Here is a 17,817-nt window from a genome sequence, read left to right on the forward strand (position 1 = left end):
TTTAACCATATCCAGGATGGGTGCATTAATATGCCACTTTATCATGGACTCCAAATAAAGGTTATATAATTTCCTTGTAATCATAATCTCTCATGACACTTTCAGTATGTGCTTTCTTGACCAAGGTAGCTTTACATAAGTATGCTCCTTCTAGTGGGGTCAATATCGTCCCGTCTAGACTTTGCCATTTGCTGAATAGTTGAAAATATTGATCCTGATGATGGGAACCATGAACAGACAAGTATATTTTCCATTCGGGTAAAATTTTCTGTGGTTTGCTGTTTGTGGCCTTAACGATAAAGATGTTATGCTGAATTTTTTTCTGCATTAGAGTGCAGTAGGTCATTTTATTTTGGTGGGTGATTTGTCTGAATTATTGTAAATGACTGTTAAGGCATGCAACACACTATAAATTGTAATTCTTTCTTTTAGGACCAAAATGTGTTTGACTCGAAGAAGAAGGTGAAATTGACCAATGCAGAAGGAGTGGAACACAAGCTGTCCAAAAAACAAATCCAGGCTATAGAATTTAACAAAGCTTTGCTGGCCATGTACACCAACCAGGTGAAGAGCCCTTTCTGTGATGTGACTGGAAGCTCAATATTGCAGTGGTGGTGTTTTCTTAGTTAAGCTGTAGCTGAATTTTCACTTGCTATGCGTGTTCTCATTTTATTTACGTACGTGTGTGTGTGTGTGTGTGTGTGTGTGTGGTATGTTCACATCCCCCCCCCCCCCCTCAAAAAAAAAAAAAAAAAAGAAAAACTGCAGAGATCTGATGGAAAACTTCCAGTCTGTAGATTCAACAGGTAATATCATGCTTATTGTGCAACTGAGAGCTGTGCTGGTGGACTTCTGTTTCTCTCTCTTTTTTTTTTTTTTTTCCTTAGGCTGATCAATGCCGCAAACTGTCAGGAAGTTTACAGTCTCAGAATCCAGAGCACCTGCTACCTGTGCTTATCCAAGCTGCTCAGCTATGCCGTGAGAAGCAGCATGGCAAAGCTATCGAGCTCCTGCAGGTGATTCTTTGCTTGTGTATCTTTTCAGTCTGTGGCTTACTGTAGAAATGTACTTATACTCCAGAGTTTATACTGTTCTATGAGCTTCTAGGCTAAGGTAGCTGTATTTCTCATAGGCAGGAAACTGCTGATCATAGAGTATGACATGATGCATTTATTGTATTATGTAGAATTAGCCGTTAAGCCCGTAACAAGGGGCTACATTTTTTTTTCAGTCCATTTTCGAACACCGCACCCTTCTATGCTTTTTTTCCCTCATTCCCCCTTCCCCTCGGTCACTCACCCCCTTCCCTCCCCTCAGTCTTACTCACCCTCTGTCTCCCACTGCCTCCCTCTCCTTACACTCACCTCCCTCCCCTCACTCAGTCACTCCCCACCCTCACTCTCATCCCCTCCAATCCCCTCTCATCTCATCCACAACCCCTTCCCTCTCCCTCAGCCCTTCCCACTCCCTCTTTTTCTCTCCTCCACAACTTCTTACCCTTCCACTTACTCACATCCCTCTCACCTCCTACCTCCCCTCCTACCTCTCCCTCCCTCACCACCGGGTTCACTGCTCCTCGCCGCCGCCACTACTGCTCGCGGCCTCTACTGCTCCTCGCCGCCGCCATGTTTTCAAAGAGCTGACGCTCTGCTCTGACAGACGTGCTCGCCCGCACATGCGCAGTAGAGCTACCCTCTACTGTGCATTTGCGGCACGTCTGTCACGCCTCATTTATCTAGTAGATTAGTCGGTTGGCTTCTGAAAGAGATTTTTAGTTATTTTTCACTCTGATATATCCTTGGGTCTTCATAATTCATTTTATGCTTTGTTTTATTCTTTACTTGCTGATTTCTGCAGTTCTTAGATGCCGCTTTTGACGCATCTGGTTGTGTCACTGGGAGACTCCAAGTTTGGCATATTTACAGTCTTGGTAGGGGGGGATCTAAAGACTAACTTCCCCTCTTAGCTGTAGACCATTCAGTGTAGCAACTCCTGGGGTGGGGGTGGGGGTTATGGTTCTGCAAATGTTCATCCAATACCTTTCTCCATGATCAGCCAGTATTTCAGCAACCAGGGCTTTCCCATGTACCTCCCCTGCCTGACAGCCAAAGTTTGGGAAACTTAAAATTAGGAATCTATCTAGGAACTCCTGCAGGGCCCTTGGACCATGCCAAAACTCCTATGGGACCTGAGGATGCACCCATGTACATTGGACACTGCCCTATGAAGCTGAAGCACAAATTAGAAAGTCTTGAGCAATTTTCCCTGAGGACCCTTTTAGTAATGCAATATTGCAGAGCAGGCAGAAGGTCAAATAAGGTTCTCTATCTTCATCTTAAAGTGCCTCTTTGTAAGTTGTTGAATTTTAGAAGTAAGATAGTGAATGATGGCATATAGACTACAGTGGTCCATCCAATTTGCCCAGCACATGTGTGTGATTATTATTATTATTATTATTATTTTTTTTTTTTAGGGTAGTAGTAACTGTCATTCCGTGCAGGTACCCCCAAGCTAAAAATGTAAATTTTAGGTGTAATAGAAAAGTTACCCCATTTCTTCATTTTCATTCTTTAGCCAGCAAGGATCCTCTGTTTGTCCCATGCCTTTTGAATTCCACCACTGTTCTTTCTTCACAACCTCTTCCAGGAGGGCATTCCATGCATCCACGACTTCCCTTCAAGTGTGCCCACTCTGTTGCAGATCTTTGTGTCATTTGCAAAAAGACAAATTTTTCCTTCTAATCCTTCTGCAAATCACTTACAAAGATATTTAATAATATTGGTCCCAGAATCGATCCTTGTGCCGATAAATTCGGCATCTGTTTTCCTAGCCGGTGGGCGGCCAACCGCTCGCGGGCTCCCGTTCTCAAGAAGGTGCTAGGGGCATGCAAGCAATCCCTGGATCGCTTACGGTGACCTCTGGACTCCCCTCCTGGTGGATGCGGGGAGCAGTATGCAGATGAGCCTTCCAGTCCTTCTACTGCACGAATCTCAAACCCTTCAATTAACTGAATGAAGATCAAGTTAATGGTGATTAGAGGATTGGTAAGTATTGCCTTGGGAAATCTTTGGACTTATAAAAGTTTGGTGAAAAGTGAAATAGAGGGATATATTCTTTAGAGTTTGTGTGTGTCTGAGATAATAAGCAAACTAGAGTTAATTAGTTTTAGTGTCTGTCTTTCCCACCCTCTCAACCCTTGATTTTTAGGCAAGAGACACTTTCTCCTAAAAATCAATCCGGGTCTTATCTAAATCATACTATTGTACCAGGCCTTATTGAAAGTTTAATCATCCCCTTGTAGGACACTAACTGATTAATTAGTAAATTCTCCTGTAAATTTAAAGTACTCTAATTCCAACTCCCTTAGTATTCTAAACTTAACTAGGAACTCAAAATTAAGATGAAGGTAGCAGTCCAGCAGCAAGAGGGGGGATTTCCAGTCTTTTGCATTGTGTCACATGTATGATTTTTTACCTGCCGGTGAGAGATTGTATGTGTGCACTTGGTGCAAAGAGCTCCTGGCTCTCAGGGAACGAGTCTGATCTCTGGAAGCTAGAGTAGCAGACTTGGAGGAGCTGAGGCAGACAGAGAGGTACATTGATGAGACCTTCAGGGACATAGTAGCCAAATCCAGTCAGGCAGCCCCAGTGCTGCCTTGGATCAGAAAAGTCTCCCAGTAGGAGAAGATCACCCAGGTGTAGCAGGAAGTGATCCTATAGCAAGAACCTGCTCTCCAGGTGATGTATTGTCCTCTTGCACTGAGGACAAGTCTCCCAGGGCTACTGCCCAGGAGGGGAAGGGTTAGGCCGGCCATCATAGTTGGTGATTCAATTATTAGAAATGTAGATAGCAGGGTGGCTGGTGGACGTAAGGGCCGCCTGATGACTTGCCTGTCTGGTGCGAAGGTGACAGACCTCGCGTGTCACCTAGATAGGGTTATAGACAGTGCTGGGGAGGAGCCAGCTGTCGTGATATATGTGGGCACCAACGACATAGGAAAATGTGGGAGAGAGGTTCTGGAAGCCAAATTTAGGATTTTAGGTAGAAAGCTGAAATCCAGAACCTCCAGGGTGGCATTCTCTGAAATGCTTCCTGTTCCACGTGCAGATCCCCAGGGGCAGGCAGTGTTCCAGAGTTTCAATGCATGGTTGAGATGATGGTGCAGGGAAGAGGGATTCAGTTTTGTAAGGAACTGGGGAAACCTTTGGGGAAAGGGGAGACTTTTCCGAAAGGATGGGCTCCACCTTAACCAGAGTGGAACCAAGCTGCTGGCACTAACTTTCAAAACGGAGATAGAGCAGCTTTTAAACTAGATCAAGGGGGAAAGCAGACAGTCACTCAGCAGTGCATGGTTCGGAGCAATGTATCCTTGTAGGATACTAATGAAACAGGAGAGTTAGGGCATCCCAACAGAGATGTTCCAATAAAAGAAAACGTAGCCCATGTGCCTGTATGTAAAAAATCATCGAAGCTAATGATTTCCAAATTATTCCTAACAACTGACAAACAGGTTATTAATACAAACAAAAAACATACTTTGAAATGTCTGTATGCCAATGCCAGAAGTCTAAGAAGGGAGAGTTAAGAGTGTATAGCAGTAAATGATGAGATTGACACAATTGGGATCACAGAGACTTGGTGGAAGGAGGATAAATAATGGGACAGTACTATATCGGGGTACAAATTATATCACAATGATAGGGAGAATCAACTTGGTGGGGGTGTGGCATTTTATGTCCGGGAGGGTATAGAGTCCAACAGGATAAAGATCATGCAAGAGACTAAATGCTCAGTAGAATCTATATGGATAGAAATCCCATGTGTGTTGGGTAAGAGTATAGTGATAGGAGTATACTACCGTCCACCTGGACAAAATGGTCAGAAAGATGATGAAATGCTAAGAGAAATCAGGGAAGCTAACCAATTTGGGAGTGCAATAATAATGGGATATTTCAATTACTCCAACATTGACTGGGTAAATGTAACATCAGGACTTGCTAGAGACATAAAGTTCCTGGATGTAATAAACGACAGCTTCATGGAACAATTGGTTCAGGAACCAACAAGAGAGGGAACTATTTTAGATTTAATTCTTAGTGGAATGCAGGATTTCGTGAGAGAGGTAACGGTGGTGGGGCCACTTGGCAATAGTGATCATAACATGATCAAATTTAAACTAATAACTGGAAGGGGGACAATAAGTAAATCTACAGCTCTAACACTAAACTTTCAAAAGGGAAACTTTGATAAAATGAGTAAAATAGAAAAAAACTGAAAGGTGCAGCTGCAAAGGTTAAGTGTTCAACAAGCACGGACATTGTTTAAAAATACAATCCTGTAGGCGCAGTCCAGATGTATTCCACGCATGAAGGAAGGCAAAACGATTACCGTCATGGTTAAAAGGTGAGGTGAAAAGCTATTTTAGCCAAAAAAAAATCCTTTAAAAATTGGAAGAAGGATCCATCTGAAGAAAATAGGATAAAACATAAGCATTGTCAAGTTAAGTGTAAAATATTGATAAGCAGGCGAAGAGAGAATTTGAAATGAAGTTGACCATAGAGGCAAAAACTCATAATAAAAACTTTTTAAAATATATCCAAAGCAAGAAACCTGTGAGGGAGTCGGTTGGACCATTAGATGACCGAGGGGTTAAAGAGACTCTTAGAGAAGATAAGGCCATTGCAGAAAGACTAAATGAATTCTTTGCTTCGGAGATGGTTTTCAAGGGTGATGAGTCTGACCAACTAAACCAAATCACTGTGAACCGGGAAGATGTAGTAGGCCAGATTGACAAACTAAAGAGTATCGAATCACCTGGACCGGATGGTATGTATCCTAGGGTACTAAAGGAACTAAAAAATGAAATTTCTGATCTATTAGTTAAAATTTGTAACCTATCATTAAAATCATCCGTTGTACCTGAAGACTGGAGGGTGTCCAATGTAACTCCAATATTTAAAAAGGGCTCCAGGGGTGATCCGGGTAACTATAGACCAGTGAGCCTGACTTCGGTGCCGGGAAAAATAGTGGAAACTATTCTCTAGATCAAAATCGTAGTGCATATAGAAAGACATGGTTTAATGGAATTACCCAAGGAAAGTCTTGCCTAAAAAATGTGCTTCATTTTTTTGAAGGGGTTAATAAACATGTGGATAAAGGTGAACCGGTAGATGTAGTGTATTTGGATTTTCAGAAGGCATTTGACAAAGTCCCTCATGAGAGGCTTCCAAGAAAACTAAAAAGTCATGGGATAAGAGGTGATGTCCTTTCGCGGATTGCAAACTGGTTAAAAGACAGGAAACAGAGTAGGATTAAATGGTCAATTTTCTCAGTGGAAAAGGGTAAACAATGGGAGTGCCTTAGGGATCTGTACTTGGACCAGTGCTTTTCAATTATATGTATAAATGATCTGGAAAGGAATACGACGAGTGAGGTTATCAGATTTGCGGACAATACAAAATTATTCAGAGTAGTTAAATCACAAGCGGATTGTGATACATTACAAGAGAGCCTTGCAAGACTGCAAGATTGGGCATCCAAATGGCAGATGAAATTTAATGTAGAAAGTACAAGTTGCACATAGGGAAAAATAACCCTTGCTGTAGTTACACAATGTTAGGTTCCATATTAAGAACTACCACACAGGAAAAGGATCTAGGCATCATAGTGGAAAATACTTTAAAATCATCGGTTCAGTGTGCTGCAGCAGTCAAAAAAGCAAACAGAATGTTAGGAATTATTAGGAAGGGAATGCTTAATAAAATGGAAAATGTCATAATGCCTCTGTATCGCTCCATGGTAAGACCGCACCTGGAATACTGTGTATAATTTTGGTCACCGCATCTCAAAAAAGATATAGTTGCGATGGAGAAGGTACAGAGAAGGGCAACCAAAATGATAAAGGGGATGGAAAGGCTGAAGAGGTTAGGGCTGTTCAGCTTGGAGAAGAGACGGCTGAGGGGGGATATCATAGAGGTCTTTAAGATTATGAGAGGTCTTGAAAGAGTAGATGTGAAATGGTTATTTACACTTTCAAATAATAGGACTAGGGAGCATTCCAGGAAGTTAGCAAGTATACATTTTAAGACTAATCTGAGAAAATTATTTTTCACTCAACGCAAAATTAAGCTCTGGAATTTGTTGCCAGAGGATGTGATTAATGCAGTTAGTGTAGCTGGGTTCAAAAAAGGTTTGGATAAGTTCTTGAAGGAGAAGTCCATTAACTGCTATTAATCAAGTTTACTTAGGGAATAGCCACTGCTATTAATTGCATCAGTAGCATGGGATCTTCTTGGTGTTTGGGTACTTGCCAAGTTCTTGTGACCTTGTTTGGCCTCTGTTGGAAACAGGATGCTGGAGTTGATGAACACTTGGTCTGACCCAGCATAGCAAGTTCTTATGTTCCATTAACTGCTATTAATCAAGTTGACTTAAGAAATAGCCACTGCAGTTACTGGCATCAGTAGCATGGGATCTTCTTGGTGTTTGGGTACTTGCCGGGTACTTGTTGTCTGGAGTGGCCACTGTTGGAAACAGGATGCTGGGCTTGATGTACCCTTGGTTTGACCCAGTATGGCAATTTCTTATGTTATAGTCTTAGTGTCTACAGGGAGCAGGACCAGGAATGACCTGAGTATTCATAGCAAGGTTTTGCACAAAGTCAGAGTGAATCAACTTATCCCGTAGGTTAACACCACTTGTATAAGCAAACAGTGATTGTTCACTAAAAGCTGGATGTATCTGAAAAAGATGCCAATTTCGGCAAATAGCATCACACACTTTTCCAACTCTGGGAGAAAAGGAAGAACGCAAGTTAACCATTCAGCTATTTGGGTTTTAATTAGACAACAAAAGTCATGATCTGTGTGGAAAAAAATGGCCCGCATGTAAGCTTTCCATACACATGGACATGGGTTGCTTTGAGAGAAAAACGAATAGACAAAAGCTTAGCCTGAAACTTGAAGTCATCAAGATCAGAACAAATCCGGTATAGTTGAAAGAATTGACTAACAGGTAAGTTACACTTCAAGGTCAGAGGGTGTGAACTATGAAAATGTAAATAGCTATTAGAATCTGTTTTCTGTATAGTTTAGTGCTGAAGCCTGTGGATGTTTTAATAATGACCAGTTCCAAGAAGGCAATCCTTGACTCATGTATGGTTGCTGAGAATTTCAGATGAGTACCCAAATGATTAAGCCAAATCACTAAGTCATCAAGCTGAACCTGGGTGCACCCTGTCCCCCCAGAATAAGCACACCTTCCAGCCTGCTTCCAGCACTCATCCAACCTCTCCAACTTTTACTACAGTATCTCTTATCTCGCAACATTGTTCCAACCAATGTCCCCATCTTTCCCAATTCCAATTCTCCAACATTATCTACCTCCCAAAAGACAATCATTATGACACGCTCAACACCACAACCTCAAATCCCTCTCTTCAATTATGATCACTCCTACCACTCAACTTCTAGGCCTCACCCTTTTCTCTTTAAGCCTATTCAATGCTCAATCACTAACAAGAAAATCCGTAATTCTAAACGACTACCTCATTGATGTGAAGCCTGATATATGTGCAATTACTGAAACGTGGTTAAAACCTTCAGACACCGCAATAATCAACCAATTACCAACAGAAGCTTACGACCTCTTCTCGCTTCCTCGTCATAAAAAAAAGGGAGGAGGAATTCTCTTAGCAACCAAAAAGGACTTCAGATTCTCTCTGCACCAGACCAATTCTAATTCAAAACTTGAAATCGGCTTCTTCACTTCAGACAAACTCCAAATTCTACTCGTATATGCTCCCCCAGGTTTCCTGGAATCAGATGCCTCACCTCTGGTCGAATTAACCTCTTCCCTTACCAACTTAGACTCTCCAGCTATCATTCTAGGTGATTTCAACCTGCACGTTGATAACCCCACACTATCACCCAACTGTGAAGCATTACTCACAGCTTTCTCCGCGCTGGGCTTCACTCAATTAGTTAACAATCCCACCCACAAAGCCGGCCACATGTTAGACCTTATCTTCGTTAACTCTGCAATCAAGCCCGTGTCGCTCCCTAACTGCACAAAGGTCCTGTGGTCAGATCATTACCTCATAACAACTTCATTCTCAATAAAAGATACTAGCCCGGCTTGTATTCCTACGCCCTCCTTCACATACAGGAAAACTTGCTCCCTAGAAGATCTCAATAACCACTTATCACCACATCTCCACCAATTGGACCTCACTGACCCGAACTCAGCACTTCATTCATGGAATACAATTACCGAAACTATAGCTAACAAGCTATGCCCTACAATAACAAAAAACCACACCCTAATTCCTCCAAAAGACAGCCTTGGTTCTCATCTGAATTAAGAAAGCTCAAACTCCAACTAAGACAAAAGGAGGCTAAATGGCGCAAAAACCCAGGAACCAATACCCTTTCAATCTACAAATCTACTCTTCATCAATACAAAGCAAGCACCTTAAGATCCCTGAGGGACTTCTACGCCTCTAAGATACACGACCTTGTCTTCGATGCCAAAGCCCTCTTCACCTATGTAGCCAACCTCACTCAATTAAACCAGACAGAGATTGCACATGACCAAGCTCAATCGAAAGCCGAAGAATTAGCACTTTTCTTCAACAACAAAATCAGCAGTCTTTTATCTCAGCTCCCTACTAACGCCACTCCACCATTAACCACTCCTCAATCCACAACCAACAATACTCGTTTAGAAATACTTGACACTACTTCATCCATTGAGATCCTAGGAATTCTAAGAAAAATGAAACCTTCCTCGCACCCTTCGGATCACATCCCAACCAAACTTCTATTATCAATCCCAGATTCTATGGCAGACATCATAAACTGCTCCATCACTCAAGGATTCTACCCAGACTACCTCAAACTGGCCTCACTCAAACCCCTCCTCAAAAAACCAAATCTCGACCCCAACGATCACAACAACTATCGACCGATCGCTAACCTCCCCTTCATAGCCAAGATTATGGAAAAATTGGTAAACTCACGACTCTCAAACTACATTGAAGACAACAACCTCCTATTCCCATCACAATACGGATTCCGCAAAACCTTAAGTACGGAAGCCCTCCTCATCTCCATGACTGACCACATCATCCTAGGCCTCGACAAAGGACAAGCCTTCCTTCTGATCCTACTGGACCTTTCATCAGCTTTTGACACCGTTAATCACTCCTTTCTCATCAACCAACTAATAGCTATAGGTTCTCAGGCACTGCCCTCTCGTGGTTTAGAACCTTCCTCAGCAACAGAGGATACAAGGTTATGATTCATAACAAAGAATCCTCTCTGTACCCCGCGTCAGTAGGAGTCCCTCAGGGCTCATCCCTATCTCCTACCTTATTTAACATATACCTGTTACCCTTATGCCAACTTCTCACTGACCTCAATCTCAAACATTTTCTCTACGCTGATGATATCCAGGTCCTGATCCCCATCAAGGAGTCCCTCGCGAAAACACTGTCTCATTGGGAAGCATGCCTCCAAAATATCAAACAGCTTCTCACAAGCCTCAACCTGGTACTAAATTCATCCAAAACAGAACTACTTGTTGAATATGGAGGCATAGAACACACTTGAGGCAGCTTTCATCGCAGGCAGGAAGAGAAGGCGTGAGCCCTCACGAGGCTCTTCCTTTTATTGTACATTCATACAAAGGCAGATGATGTGTCATTACATGATTGGCTACTTTCCCATAGCAACAGACGAGTCCCTACACTATTGGCTTTGGCTCAGGGGGTGTGCACGGATCATTTCATTGGCTGCTGAAATCTATACCTCCTGACTTTGTCCTGCCTCTGACTAGGGAACACCCAGCCCTACTTTCAGGCTATCAGGAATAATTATAAGCCAGAGAAATACATGAAGTCAGGTATCCTCTCCTAGGCAGAGAGGCTTAAGCACAAGTGATGCTTTTATTCAGGCAAAGCCAAGGAGAAGGGAAGTTAAGTGTTTAAACCCTGATGAAATGGCTTGCTGGCAAGCGCATATTTCCCACATCTCACCCTTTCTGTTTTTGTTTAGGAAGCTCAATAAAGCTTTAGATTCTTACTGAAATCTGTTATGTCTTGGTATGGGCTGGAAATAGGGGAAGGGGGATTATGGAGAGAAGAAAGCTAATTCGACGTGGTGTGCCAGCTGCCGATGAGCTCCTGAATCTCCATTTCACCCAGAGCTGGTGCAGGTGGTGTGTCAACGCTGCAGGGCTCATGATTCCCTATTAGGCATCTTACAAGACATCTTTATATTTGGGCTGAGAGCAAGGTTTCAGTATGGATATGAGGTTGGGTATGCACTGAATACAGCATCACAGGCAAATAATTAAGATAATTATGGTCATTATAATAGAAATCACCCCTTTGAGACCAGAAATATCAGGGAGCCAGGACCATAGCCAATCCCATGGAGAAGTTGGTATTCTATCTGAAAATGGTGCATCAGCAACCATGGTTTCTATCTGCTCTATGGTATGTGTGAGGTTTGCTTTATAAACTGATATGTACACACAGCAATGAGATCCAATTAATGCACAAACACCACCCTTTAAAGCTAAAATGGTTTCTAAGGTATAGCTGTTCTGAATGCTACTTCTCTAATCTGAGAGACTTTTGTTGTAAGTAGTTTTAATGCATGGACTGTCTGATTAAATATGGCAGTCGTCCAGTTAGCTAGGACGTGTAAATCTCTGTAATTCATAGCTGTCCCCATTGGGGGAAACAGGCTTCTAGCTATCTGAGTTTCTGTATACTTTCCTATGGGATTATTTATCGCCTCCCTTTTGTTACAGAGCCTTGCTTTGGGTAAATTTTTGACTGCATAGTATGAGGGGAGGATGTAGCCTAAAGTGCATCTGTCTCTCCATCTTGGGGAAATGTACATATATGCTCTACGCCCACATAATATCCATAGGTTTCCTAACAGATTAGTGGACATGTCATTGGTTATCATTTGGGCTATATAACTACCTTCATCCCCTCTATACTTTCTGTACTTGCTTGGGTCTCCCACTGCACATCCTGAAATCTGCCAATTGCATACATATGTGGTATAATTATGCAGGTGTTCAGTGATTAATACAAAAGTTCAGTTACAATATGGATATTTCCCACCTGAATTCCCTTCCCATCCCCTGTATCATAGTCCCAACAAAGAGCGGCAGTCTCTTGAATACAGCTACCAATGTGTAGTATGGTATTATTAACTGGAGAGTTAATGAAAACACTTCTCTGTAAAGGATAATTAGTCCATACTGTAAGGTTAAATGGTACAGCATGCATCAGTCATTCTCCGCGGGCTTGGGTTGGCATATGTGCGCAGATCCAACAGTCTGTTCGATTCAACAGGTGTGAAAAGTTCTGTCAGAGTCCTTGTTCTGAAATCGCCATAGCTGGAGAAATAAGGCAAAGGAGGAGGATGCAGAACACAATTGTTAATGAGTTGGCATTCAGGCAAGAAAAGGCGGCTAATAAGTTCTCTGGAGTTTTCTCAAGGCCTTGCTGTTCTAAGAGTTGTGCAGATTGGTTGGATAGGGCCTTGATCTGTCCCCAGGTCATGTGGTGCTGCTTTTTGCAAGGAGTCCGGTCTCTGTCCTTCTGAGGGCTGTGGAGGCTCATGGAGAAGTTGGGGATCGGGTCCTGTAGACCTGGACACCTTTCCATCTTTCCACGGCTTGATACCTGTGGAAGCAAGCAGAGAAACATATCCTCGTTCCCCATTTTAAGGGAACGGGACCGTACCAGACATTAAATATTCTATACAAAACTGATGGCTGTGGGTGACTAACCCTAGTCCCATAATGATTACTCATGGCTGTGGTCTTAAATTTGATATGTTTGGATGATTTAAAGTGATTTAAAACAATACTTTGTTCTTGTTCAGCCAGTCCTTCTTAGGGGGAAGTCCAGGGGCAATTATCCCTCCTTTTTGTTTTTGTTTTGAAGAGCTCTTAAGGGTATGATTGGCTCTCTCCACAATGGCTTGCCCTGTGGTGTTGTAGGTGATGCCAAATAAGTATTTAATGTTCAATTATTGACAAAATTCATGCAAAGGAATGGCTGCAGTAAATAGAGCCATTATCAGTTTTCCGAACAGAGGGTGACCCCATTATCAAGAAAGTTTTTATGCAGTGATCAATTTTCATTCAGTAAAATAGCAATAAATGTAAATTAATCATTTAAAGGAAAAGTCATTTGCAGTAAGCAGAATCAAATGACAAGTATATTAGACATTACATTAAACCTATGTTACACAAGACTGACACATATTCATATTCATTCATAGTCTTCTTGGCATCAAGACAGACAACAGATAACACATAATTTAAGCTAAAAATCTTATCAAAAAGTTATCAAAAACAAAATTAGATCAAGGATCAAAAGTCAAAAGGTGTTAGAAAAATGTTAAAATAAACTGCAAAGTGTTCATCTTCACATCTCCTCATGGCAGGAAGGCTGTAAATCTGGAAAATATTAAAAACTGGCATACAGCAAAAAATTACTAAGGTAAGGATTAAAGTGAAATTCTTACTTTTTTAACCTTGGAGAATCAATTCTATCATTCAATTTAATAAAATCAATTTGGATTTGCAAGAAAAGGCTTGGGAGGGATTGCTTTAGATGTAGCAACCTCTGTCAGTAAAACTTTTAAGGTTCAGAATTCTGTATAAATTTTGTGAAAGAAAATACAACAGAATTATTAAAACAATAATATAATATAACTTGTAGAATAACATAGCGCCTCCTAGTGGAGACACCATCATTACTTTATAGAATGCAACTATTGTGCCAAGTTGCAATCAATAATACTCTGAGCTTACTTTCAATGTGGAATATCAGAATAGAATTTCTTCATATAATTATTAGAATAGGAAATTAAACACGCTGTTTGCTCTGCTCTGTCTGCTGCACGCTAAAGTGACTGTAACTACTATTAATCTGTCTGAGTTATAACATATATAAACTAGAGAGAGAAACTGCAGTACTAAGTCCAGTTTTTTTTCTTTTCAAAAGTTCTCCCTCCCTCCCCCATGAGTGGCAAGCAAGAGTTACAGTAAAGGGGGGGAGGAGCAGTGTTTCTCAAAAGAAAAGAACTGCACCCAAGGAATTAATCCTTCAGTCAATAGGAACTGAAAGATAGCTTTGTTTAACAATTTAGATAACATCGACCACAGACAATGGCTTGGCAAGGACTTGCTGATTCCTTGCAGACAGATACTATTTTAATTTACTTTAGGGAGAATCACAGTAAAAATATAAGTTCTGTGTGCTGGCAATTCAAGCAATTGCTTATAAACTTAAATCTCAGAGAAATGGAGTCATTTTAAATGTGAGCCAAATAAACTTTGCAAAAGGGAAACTTTCACATGTAATTTACACAGAATATTATTCAAATTTCAGTACAGTTTTAACATAAGGTTCTGCATACACTTTGTGGGGGAAAATACTCTCAAAGTATGCAGATTTTTTGTAACTGAATATCAAAGACTAATAGAAACCATTTTTTCCAAGTTTGCTGTGCCTGCTCCAGCACTAGATGTAGTCTGGTTTGTAACAGGTCATTGTACTGTCTCATTAAATCATTTTTTTCATAGTGATTTTTTCTTTGCTTGTAACGCAGGAGTCTAATTAAATCCTTTTTTTCATATTGATATTTTCTTTGCTTGTAACGCAGGAGTGTAGCTGCTTGGCCCAAGGTCTTACACGCTGATTTCTTTGAAGACCTGTGGGCATAGCCACTGCTCATGGCATTCAACTCTATTGCTGCCACACCTAGTTCTTTGTTTCTTTCTGTAATGGGAAAGGCTTGAATCCCTTTCAATAATTCCTCTCTTGTGAGATTTCCATGTTCTAGGTGAAATCCCATGCTGACCGCGGCACATAAATTGTTACCGGGAGCAGTGGTTTGAGATGGTAATTTACCTGGACAAATTGATGATGCAGAATTAATGACTGTCTCAGGCAATGGCAAATGAGGGTACAGGGAGTGGTTGGTGGGGGAAGGGGGTTGCAGGCAAGATGGAGGAAGGCTAGTTTTTCTGACCTCAGTGTTTTCTATTTCCTGGGGCCTTTTCTCTGAGGTGGACGCAGAGGAAGCCACAGGAGCCATGTGAGTGTGTGTCCCCAGATGTTCTATTTCATTTTCTGTCCCCCTTTGTTCATGGTTCTTTTCTGTGATGGGGAAGGCTTGAAGTCCTTCTAACAATTCTTTTTCTGTAAGGTTTTCTTTCTGCTGAAGTTCAATGCTAATCACCCCACCCAGGCCAGGTTGTGGCTCAATTGTTCTCAAGGGTTGCTTTTCTAAAGAGGTGTGAATGGGCTTGGGTGTGGGTATGGAGAGCTGATACAAAGAATTTGCTGTCTCTGAGGGAGACTGAGCATAAGATGGGGGAAGGGTATTCTGATTGAGTCTGCCTGCTTCTAAAAGCACATGGTTTGAAACTGCTGTCTTTAAACTTTTTTTTTCTATGTGTTCGATGGCCTCTGTACATTTTTGCCAGATTAATCTTTGCTTTATGGGAGTTCTGGGAGCCTTATGAAGACATTTGCCGATTGAAATCCATTCCTGGGTATTTAGAGTTCCCGCCTCCGAATACCAAGGGCAACGGCAAGCTATTTCACTTATTAATTTTTCTAAGTCCCCCAGGCTGACTTGCGCTATTTTTCTTCTGGTGATGAAATAATGATTATTGATGATTTGCTGCAGCTCCCTGGCATGTAGCCTCTGCTGTACAGTCAAATCATTGCCCATGCTCACGGATGTGGGGAACAAACTTGCTGAGAAATACTTTAAAAATTACTAAAGTACTTTTTTAAAAAAAAATATTACAATTGCAAATCTGTTGAACGGTACGTACCTAGGCTATGACCAGCCGAAATGAGCATGGAGTTTATCATCACTGTCGGGCTCACCAGATGTTGAATATGGAGGCATAGAACACACTTGAGGCAGCTTTCATCGCAGGCAGGAAGAGAAGGCGTGAGCCCTCACGAGGCTCTTCCTTTTATTGTACATTCATACAAAGGCAGATGATGTGTCATTACATGATTGGCTACTTTCCCATAGCAACAGACGAGTCCCTACACTATTGGCTTTGGCTCAGGGGGTGTGCACGGATCATTTCATTGGCTGCTGAAATCTATACCTCCTGACTTTGTCCTGCCTCTGACTAGGGAACACCCAGCCCTACTTTCAGGCTATCAGGAATAATTATAAGCCAGAGAAATACATGAAGTCAGGTATCCTCTCCTAGGCAGAGAGGCTTAAGCACAAGTGATGCTTTTATTCAGGCAAAGCCAGGGAGAAGGGAAGTTAAGTGTTTAAACCCTGATGAAATGGCTTGCTGGCAAGCGCATATTTCCCACAACTACTACTCATCACACCAGAGAACAGCTCCTTCACCCCCAATCAGCCAGACATACCAAAAACTACACAAGTGAGAGACCTAGGAGTTCTAATTGACAATCGCTTGAACCTGAAAGCTACAATCAACAAAACCACCAAAGATTGCTTTTATAAACTCCAAGTGCTGAAAAGAATAAGACCTCTGTTCCACACTCAGGACTTTAGAACAATTCTACAATCAATCATCTTCGCAAAGCTGGACTATTGTAACACCATCTTGCTTGGTCTCCCCTCTTCTCACACCAAACCACTACAAATGGTTCAAAATGCCTCTGCCCGTATACTCACTAACACCAGGAGAAGAGACCACATAACCCCCATCCTAATGGGCCTCCACTGGCTACCCATCCACTTCATTCTCACCATATACAAAAACATCTATCAACTAGCCCCAATTGACCTTCATTTCCCCTTCCGATTACACACCTCAACAAGACCGACAAGAGATGCTTACAAAGGATCACTTCAAGTACCCCCAGCCAAAACTACCAGACACATTACGCTAAGAGATCGGGCCTTCTCCACAGCCGGTCCTACCTTATGGAACTCCATCCCCCCTGATCTTAGAATGGAACCCAGCCTCTCAACCTTCAAGAAAAGACTCAAGACCTGGCTGTTCATGCAGGCCTTTCCTAACTCCAATATTAATTAACTCCCAACAACCAACACACCTCACTTTGAATATCACTACTAGCCACCTCTTAAAATGTAATTATATGTAATTAGCTGGTTCTTCTTTTCCTTTTTTTCCTTATTACTCCAAGTTCTATTTTCCTTGTTACATGTAACTGCTGCTTTTCCGCACTATTGTTCAAATTTAAGTTTATTTTGCACACCTGTTTTATGTGAACCAGCATGATGGGACTATTGTCTTGAATGTTGGTTTATTTATTTATTTATTTATTTATTTAGCATTTTTCTATACCGACTTTCCAATAACAGAATTACTGATCAATTCGGTTTACATTCTAAACAATAACAATGACAAGTCAATGTCTTACAATGAACAGGTTGAATTAACTTGGATTAAGATATATGGGGGTTAATAACATAATTACAAGGTACGGTGCCTAATGTAGGCTGGAGGTTGGGTATATAAAAAACTTAAATAAATAAATAAATATAGCACTTCACAGGAACAAACTTTCCAAAAGAAGGATGAACTTCCTGCTAAGATGACTTAAATGCACTCATGTAATATTAGCTTTTAGCTACCCAGTTTCTGTTTCGGGGCTACCCTTGTGCACTTCCACGGAAAGATCAGTGCTGTAGTACGAAGACCACAAGCTGATATCACAGAAGGAATACAAGCCAGTGACACACTCTATTAATCAGAAACTTTCTTCGGGGAACCACTCTCAAATCATACTGGGAAGAACCTGATCAA

The 17,817-nt window shown here is 41.5% G+C and overlaps 1 protein-coding gene across 1 annotated transcript in view; it reads left to right on the forward strand.

Annotated features, from left to right (window-relative positions):
• SRP72 (signal recognition particle 72) overlaps window positions 1-17,817 on the forward strand; it is a 256,651-nt gene that overhangs the window by 118,729 nt on the left and 120,105 nt on the right. The window contains exons 9-10 of the mRNA XM_029601669.1: window positions 433-564; window positions 888-1,016. Of these exons, the coding sequence (XP_029457529.1) occupies window positions 433-564; window positions 888-1,016 (261 nt within the window). The remainder of the gene's footprint in view (window positions 1-432; window positions 565-887; window positions 1,017-17,817) is intronic.

The sequence above is a fragment of the Rhinatrema bivittatum genome, chromosome 1 (assembly GCF_901001135.1).
Source record: "Rhinatrema bivittatum chromosome 1, aRhiBiv1.1, whole genome shotgun sequence".
Lineage (NCBI taxonomy): Eukaryota > Metazoa > Chordata > Amphibia > Gymnophiona > Rhinatrematidae > Rhinatrema > Rhinatrema bivittatum.